The sequence below is a fragment of the Cucurbita moschata genome, unplaced genomic scaffold, assembly GCF_002738365.1.
Source record: "Cucurbita moschata cultivar Rifu unplaced genomic scaffold, Cmos_1.0 Cmo_Scf00045, whole genome shotgun sequence".
Lineage (NCBI taxonomy): Eukaryota > Viridiplantae > Streptophyta > Magnoliopsida > Cucurbitales > Cucurbitaceae > Cucurbita > Cucurbita moschata.
This window is the reverse complement of record NW_019268561.1, coordinates 1,791,003-1,799,456: the sequence shown is the minus strand read 5'-3', so window position 1 is coordinate 1,799,456 and position 8,454 is coordinate 1,791,003. Positions and strand designations below refer to the sequence as shown.

Here is an 8,454-nt window from a genome sequence, read left to right as displayed (position 1 = left end):
CCCCCCCCCAACCAGTGCATTTATTTTCAATCTCTTGCCTCTGACGTTCAGGAAATGACACCTGAAGCCGATATTATTTCTACTAGCTACACAAAAAGCATCATTAAATCAAGTGCTGCATTATCATATGTTGAAGCTCAAGCGAGGATGGATGACAGGTAATTTCATGTCAGTTGCAACTATTGAAGTATGTTGGAGTTTGTAATAATGCCTTCTTCAACTTTTGTGGTGATCGCCCAGTGTTTTGACGTAGTTGATTGTTGATGTCTCCTATTAGACCTTACTGTCTTTTAGTTGTTTTGTTTAAGCCATTATTGATTTTATAAGCAATGGATGTCCTTAAGTTCGCTGCTTCTGATCATGCAGTACCTCTTTATTGTATCTTGCAGCCTTTCTGAATAATCTACAGCCTTTTCTTTGTTATCTGCATATTTGTCAAATCAACCATAAACGTGTTTGTCAATCCTCTTTTAGGAGTTATTTTATCACCGTGTTTACTTATGTTCAGAATTTTTTTGGGGTTCATTTAGACCTGAAGATATTTAATATTTACTTGCAGTCGATTGATGGATCCAATAACTAGAGATTTGAGAAATATGAATGCCTTGGCAAAGGTAAGCATGCTTTATTTACATTTGTTCTAATAATCACAATATGTCTCGAGCTGACTCGTAGTTTCTCTAACCTCCAACGAACTTGGTCAACCTGCAGAAAATGAGGTTGAGACGAATTGAGAGAGGTGCTTTGACTCTTGCTTCAGCTGAAGTCAAATTTCAAATTGACACTGAGACACATGACCCTCTTGATATTGGTATGTTTGGATGTCAGATTTCATTCATAGCTAGTATTGTGAATGCTTGAGAAACCGGCTTCTATTTACTTATTAGTTCTGTGTATTAATGTGCTAAGATTTCCCCTTTTCTTTCAAGAAGAATTCTCAAACCTTTTCATTGTCATTGTAAAATGATTTATTCTTCCAGGTATGTATCAAATTCGAGAAGCTAACCAAATGGTAGAGGAGTTTATGCTTGCTGCTAATGTTTCGGTAGCAGAAAAAATTCTTCAGCATTTTCCGCTGTGTTCATTATTACGGTAAAGAGCTATCATAAGCATTTGCTTCTTGTTATGTCTGCCACTGCATTATATTCATGTCATGTGTGTCTCTTCCTCCCTTGCCTTTAGCTTTTTATTTTTGAGGAGGGTGGGAACTTTTGGTTGTGGAATGGTGTAATGGTTGGAGCGGAGTTTTGTGCAATAAAGATTTCAGTTGTGTACTTCACACACATTTTTACAGTTGGCATATTTAAAGCAAAGCCTAATCTGGCTAGCTTGTTTGCTTGACACCCGTTGAAGAGTTTGTTCATTTCTTCTCCAATCGATGTGGGATCTCACAATCCACCCCCTTCGGAGCCCAGCATTCTCGCTGGCATACCTCCCGGTATCCACCCCCTTCGGGGCTCAGCGTCCTCGCTGGCACACCACCCGATGTCTAGCTCTAATACCATTTGTAACAGTCTAAACCCGCTGCTAGCAGATATTGTTTTCTTTGAGTTTTCTATTTCAAGTTTCTCCTTATGTTTTTAAAACGGGGAAATGTTTCCGCACCCTTATAAAGAATGTTTCGTTCTCTTCCCCAACCGATGTGGGATCTCACATATCCAACTTTGTGGACAATGGTTGAGTGGTGAGATTGTTATAATAAACTATTACTTTCTTTTTATTTGCAGGCGCCATCCTACACCAACTAACGAGATGCTTGAACCTCTGATTCGCACAGCTGTCGCTGTTGGTCTTGACTTGGATGTCTCATCATCCAAAGCTTTGGCTGATTCACTTGATCGTGCTTTGGTATATCATAGTGCATTGATTAGGACATAATTTCAAATTTGTCTTCGTTTTGTTGCTTGCCTAGTGGCTTCGTTAAAGTTACTCTAGCTCCTTGATATTAACATTTGCTAGTCTGTTCTTTGTTTAACTGGAACAAAATTCATACTTTATCAGGGTGATGATCCGTACTTCAATAAGCTGATCAGAATACTAGCTACTAGATGTATGACACAGGTAATTTCACTTAAATATTGCATTTTGATTAATTTAACTGCTTATGGACATTTCTGAAAGATGTTTTTGTCCAAGTGAAGGCTGTTTACTTCTATAGCGGAGACCTCAGTCCTCCAGAATATCAACATTATGGGCTTGCAGCACCTCTGTATACCCATTTCACCTCTCCTATTCGACGATACGCAGGTTCGGGCTTGTGTTGTGTTCTCTGTTTGGTGACATTATCTTATTGTTTTGGGTCTTCATCCATTTTTTTTTATTGCAGATGTCATCGTGCACAGATTGCTCGCTGCATCTTTGGGAATATACAAACTTCCAACCCTGTTCCATGACAGACTAAAACTCACTACAATCGCTGATAGTATGAAACACTCTCTTTTCCCTAATCTTCACATAATTATGCTCAACTGCAAATTGATCTTGATGAACTGGATCAAGCATTAACTCTTTATTGGAAGAAAACTATTCTGATCTTCATTTGGTTGGTTGATTATAAGAGTAACGTGACATTGTTTAATCTCTCTGTATCGTATGGATGTTCACTGCTGTAAATTGTTTCCAGACTTGAATTATCGACATAGAAACGCCCAGATGGCTGGCCGGGCTTCAGTAGAGCTTCATACTTTAATTTACTTCAAAAAACGGTATGTCAGCTTAACATGTTCATTACTCATGTGCATGACCCAAACGTTTTCACGTCCGCTTGTTTTTTTCTCGTCTAATCTAAAGAAATTTCATCTCTTGTTGATGTAGGCCTACGGACACGGAGGCCAGAATTGTGAAGATAAGATCAAACGGTTTTATAGTATTTGTTCCCAAGTACGTTTCCTAAGCCTATGGTTTTATAGTATTTCTACCTTTCACTTTGATTAATATGGCTTGAATTGAAGGACTTCGAGGGAATAGGTTAAAGTAATAGGGACCACCTATCTTAAGAGTAAATGTAGTAGGATAGAATAGTTGACATGCATGCAAGTTAGCCAGGTCGTTTACGGATAAAAAACATAGCTTGCCCTTTTTGTCTGCGTGTGTGTTGGGGGTTGTGAATTTGGATGCGTTTGAGTTTTCGAGTTCAAACAAGGGTCCACAAAATCGTAGGTTAGATGGTTACATGTAGAGGTCAGTTGATCCAGACACTCGCAGATACAAAATTAAATTGTTCACCTACTCAATACAACACGTTTTTGTGTCGAACATCCCAATAATGACATTATTTTGCTTTGGTTTCTCAGATTTGGTATCGAGGGACCAATACACTTGTCAGCAAGAGGTGAGAAGCAAAATGGAGAATGGTTGGTGGATGAGCAAGACCAGAAGATCAAAAGGTTGGATGGTAGCATAACATACAACGTTCTACAGGCAGTGAGAATTCACATGGAGGTTGTGGAGCCCCAACCAAATCGACCAAAGCTTCAGCTTAAACTTATTACTTAATGTCTCCAAAACCACTTGTGTAAAAGGTAGAGTTCTTTTGTTTTTTTTAAAGCTTGCGAGTTTACAGAGTTCATGTTGTGAGAGTAGATAGAGCTGCAGCGCTGCTAAAACAGATTGTTGGAAGAAATGTATATTTATTTTTATTATAAATAATTACCACTAATTTTTTGAACTCAGATGTGTAATTTGTTTAAAATGTTTCAATTTCGTTTTGATGTGTTCAAGTTTATGCCTGGGAAAAAACTTTTTTTTTTCCTTTTCAAGTTTTACCCTGAACTAATTTTATCAAATTTCACTCAACTAAATAAGTGAAAAAGAAAAAAAAAAAGGAAAACACTAGTGGCTGACCGACTCTTGCCATAAAAGTTGTATTCGACTTGGCTCATCTCATTGCATCATGTCATAGCCATACTTGTCTAGGGCAGGTTGGTCATAGCCGCATGTCCATTTTGATACTTTTTACTTCCTTCATGTTAGCTAGTTGTTTATTATTTTACTATTATATTTTTGGTGTATGACTCCTCACAAAGTTCATGTCTATTTATGTCAAGGTTGGTTGACTTACTAGTTGGTGGGAGTAAATATTGCTTCTCTTCTGGCAAGAAGTTCCTAATGACCTTCGGTCTTGGAGTCTCACACGAATGCGATCACTGCCAAGATTGATACGATTGATACAGTAGCATACCGTCTGGATAGAATGCCCATCTAGGAATTGATCTTGAGGGCTGAAACCATAGAGGAAAATGCCACACGAGGGGGTGGCTTCGAGAGTTGAGATAACTCAACAGTCTCTATTGCCTAAATGGTAGAGGAGCAAGTCGACTACTTAGATAACTCCCAAAAGACAATCGTTTAGATGGTCACATAACCATCTGAAGATATCAAGTTGCCTTCGACATGGTCAGAGTGTTAAAATATCATCACTAGCCCAATAATTGTATGAGTTCATTGTATATTTAGTTTAGGAAAATGATGCACGTATTTTAGGAATAAAAATATCTAAATATTTTAGTAAAATGATTTAGATATTTTAGGAAAAGGTTGATAAACTAAATATTTTAGTAAAATGATTTAGATATTTTAGGAAAAGGTTGATCCTCTGCCCTATCAGGTTTACATCCAACAAAAGCATTCTACAAAGTTTCTTGTATTCTTTTCTTGATTGGTGTTAATAAAGAGTGCAAGTGTTTCCTACAGAGAGTTGTGTTCAACAATCTGGTATCAGAGCAAGGTTAGTGTAGGTCATTTGCTATTTTGGAATTCTTAGTATGCTCTGTGGTTGTAGCTCTGTCTCATCTTCCACATCAAAAACGATTTATTGAGATTATTAGTGAGTGAGTTTCTTTGTATCGTGAGTAGTCCATGACATTGCAAATCTTGTGTCAAAAGAGTTTGTCCTTACTGAAGTATAGCCAACACGATAAGTGATTTCCAAATCATTGGAGGAATCAAGAAACTCAACAACTACAACTACAACACGTGGGTAACATGCATGATGTCCTATTTACAAGGATAGGACCTTTGGGAGGTCATTGGTAGGAGTGAAACTACGCTGCCGGAGGAGGATTCTAATTGCACCTTGTGCAAATGGAGAATCAAAGCAGACAAAGCAATGTTTGCCTTGAAGATCACAATTAGAGAAGAGATGTTAGAGCATATTTGGGATAACAAGACACCGAAAGAAGCATGAGATACGTTTGTGATGTTATGCTCAAAGAAGAATGATATGAGACTCAACTTATGGAGAACGAGTTATTGTTAATTTCATAACATGACATGACGATTGCCTAGTACTTTCACAAGGTCAAGTCGATCTGCCGGGAGATTACTGAACTAGACCCAAAGTCCGTCATTGGAGAATCTCAAATGAAGAGAATCATTATTAACCGATTGAGACTAGAATATAGAAGCTTTGTTATTGTTGTACAAGGATGACCTGCTCAACCATCAGTTGTAGAGTTTGAAAATTTGTTAGTCAGCATGGCTAAACAAATGGGAGGAATCACATTAAAGGATGAAGAAGCACTCTACACAAATGATAGTAGGAGCAACAATAAGCTGTCTACCAAATGTGGATACCAAAATGGTGACAAAGGAATAAGCCACCAAGGAACTGCACAACTAGAAGAGCTTAGAAGAACGACAACAAGAGTGTCAAGGGAAGAGATTTGTTGGTATTTTCTACAATTGCGGGAAGAAGGGTCACATATGAAGGATTGTTGGTCTAAGAAAAAATCTTTCAAAAGCAATATGGCATCCTCCAACATAGAAATTGAGGAGGAGTGGGATGGAGAGGCAATGTGTGTCATAGAAGAAGACGAGCTAGCGCTCATGGCAATGATGAGAGAAAATATTGATTACGATGACGACTGGATCATTGATTCAGGATGCTCAAACCACATAATTGACAACACTGAAGGAAGTAGTACCAGGCTTGGACAACACTGAAGAAATTCTTCTACAGAAGACGGTGGAGCAAATTGTACACATTTGCTTACATGTTGATGTGCCTGGAGATTTGAGTGATACTGATGTGAGCAAGAAATAACTCAACCAAGCGAACCTAGTGAAAAGAAAATGGCACCTCAACAACTTAGACAATAAAAAATAATCCAAAAGTCAAATGCAGAGTATGCCAACGCAGTTATTATAGAAGATGAAGTTGAAGAGCCAGAGATGTATGCAGAAGCATCACACAATAACAGGCAATGGAGGAAGAATTTATAGCTTTAGAGCAAAATCAAACTTGGGAACTAGTGTCAAGACTAGGAAATGTCAAATCCACCTTTTGCAAGTGGATTTACAAAATAAAGTGTACCTTGAATGGATCAATTGAGAGATACAAAGCTCAGACTGTAGCCCCAAGAATCTCTCAACAATATGGACTAGAATATGATGAAACTAGTCTAGTCGTGAAGATCACTCTCATGTAGTTTCCTCCAGCACTTGTGGTAAATAAAGATTGAAAATTTTGGCAGATGGATATGAAGAATGTATTCTTGCATGGAGAGTTTGATCAAGAGATCTACATGAACCAATCAAATGGATTCGAAAATGAAGTTGAAGTCATTAGTCAATATATGCAAAGTCCGAAAAAGCCTCATTTGGATGCGACTCGACGAACCTTGAGATATGTCAAAGGTACAATCAATTACGATTGGTTGTACAAAAGAAGCGATAAATACAAGCTAGCTAGATACCGTGATGTTGACTATGCAGGACATCACGATACCCGAAGATCAAGCACTAGGTATGTGGTCAAGCTCGGTTCGAGAACAACTTCTTAGTGTAACAAAAGACAACCAACAGTATCATTGTCAACTAGAGAAGCAGAGTACAGAACAGCAACCGAAGCAGATCAAGAAAGTACATGGCTGAAACTCTTAATGGAAAATTGTCACAAAAAAATTGACTATCCAATACCATTCCATTGTGATAACCAATTTGCAATTCACCTGGCAGAAAATCTGATGTTTCATGCTAGAACAAAGCATGTGGAGGTGCATTACCATTCCATTAGAGATAAAGTTTTGAAGGAAGAAATCGATATGCAGCAGATCAAGACAGAAGATCAAGTGACAGACTTGTTTATAAAAAGGTTAACATGAGAGCATTCTAGGAGTGCAAACCTACCCATTCTAAGAGTGGAGCTGGGAGTTTGGAGCCGACATACTAACTTAGTAATCATCAAGATGGACAATTTTTATGTTGTGTTGAGATGGATTTTCTCTTTTAACACAAGGTCATTCCTATGCCCCTAGCCAAATATTGATAATTACGAGACCTAGCACCACTATCATGGTCATGGTCATCATGTAGTTTAAACTAGAAGTTCGATTGACTTAGCTCTTACTAAAATGCAACAGGTGCTAGAAAGGTATTGTGATGCTATGTTAGATAGTCTGTCGAAGACCTTACCTCCACGTGGACGTATAGACCACGAGATTAAATTGTTATCGAAGGCGAGACTGTCTGCCAAGAACACATATCACTTGACCCCACTAAAACTAGCTAAACTATGAAACAACTTAATGAGTTATGATTACTGGGTTTATCAAGTCGGCAAAAGCTCCATACAAAGCTGCCATGTTATTCCAAAAGAAACATAATGGGAGTCTCGACCTATGTGTTGACTATCATGCTCGAACAAAATTACCATTCGTAACAAATATGAATTGTCCATCATGCTAGTCAATGCGAGATGACATCAAAAAAAAATTTACTCAATGACATAGTTGCCTAAGTAATTATGCAGCTAACTAGAGAGGGAAAAAATCCAAAGTTTTGGGTTGAGAATGACTTACTTCTTACTAAAAGCAACAAAGTATATGTCTCTCGTTTTTTAGCCAACTTAATAAGACTTCTGCTTAAAGAATGCCATGACACTCTATAAGTTGGCCACAATAGATGACACCGAACCTACACCCTACTCAAATTGGGGCATTACTGACCAAATCTTTGAGATGACATTAGGCAATTCATGAAAACATGTTTTATTTGTCTGACAAAGTAGAAAGAACAAAGATTGCATGGTTGTTGGAACTTCTTTCAGTCCCATCGCGATCATGGAAAAATATATATCTCAACTTCATCAACCACCTCCCCAAAGTTCGAGAAATCAAGTAAACTCTAATGATTGTTACCGTTTACAAAGTATGCCACTTTCATTATGGCTCTCGAAGTCATATTCTACTAAGATGACAATCCAACTACTTTTTCAGGAATGTTGTCAAGCTATGGGGTGTGCACACAATCGAGATAGAAGATTTACTGGAACCGTCTAGATATAATTGTTTATGTTTTTTAAATTAAATATTTCTTCAAGCTATCACTCCCAAACGGTTGAACAAACTAAAATATTCAACGCTATATTTGAAGAGCTTTTGCATCGCTTTAACTGCCAACAAAGTTCCTTGACTAGAAAAATGCCCTTTTAGGTAGTGTGCGGTAAATAACTAC

At 37.8% G+C, this 8,454-nt stretch overlaps 1 protein-coding gene across 1 annotated transcript in view; it reads left to right on the top strand.

Annotated features, from left to right (window-relative positions):
- The window catches only part of LOC111434671 (exosome complex exonuclease RRP44 homolog A-like), a 12,391-nt gene extending 8,700 nt beyond the window's left edge, over positions 1–3,691 (top strand). The window contains exons 15-25 of the mRNA XM_023072141.1: positions 52–158; positions 560–614; positions 712–811; positions 981–1,092; positions 1,728–1,848; positions 2,002–2,061; positions 2,142–2,247; positions 2,327–2,422; positions 2,624–2,705; positions 2,815–2,880; positions 3,294–3,691. Coding sequence (XP_022927909.1) covers positions 52–158; positions 560–614; positions 712–811; positions 981–1,092; positions 1,728–1,848; positions 2,002–2,061; positions 2,142–2,247; positions 2,327–2,422; positions 2,624–2,705; positions 2,815–2,880; positions 3,294–3,495 — 1,107 coding nt within the window. The 3' untranslated portion in view covers positions 3,496–3,691. The remainder of the gene's footprint in view (positions 1–51; positions 159–559; positions 615–711; positions 812–980; positions 1,093–1,727; positions 1,849–2,001; positions 2,062–2,141; positions 2,248–2,326; positions 2,423–2,623; positions 2,706–2,814; positions 2,881–3,293) is intronic.
- The last annotated feature ends 4,763 nt before the right edge of the window (positions 3,692–8,454 follow it).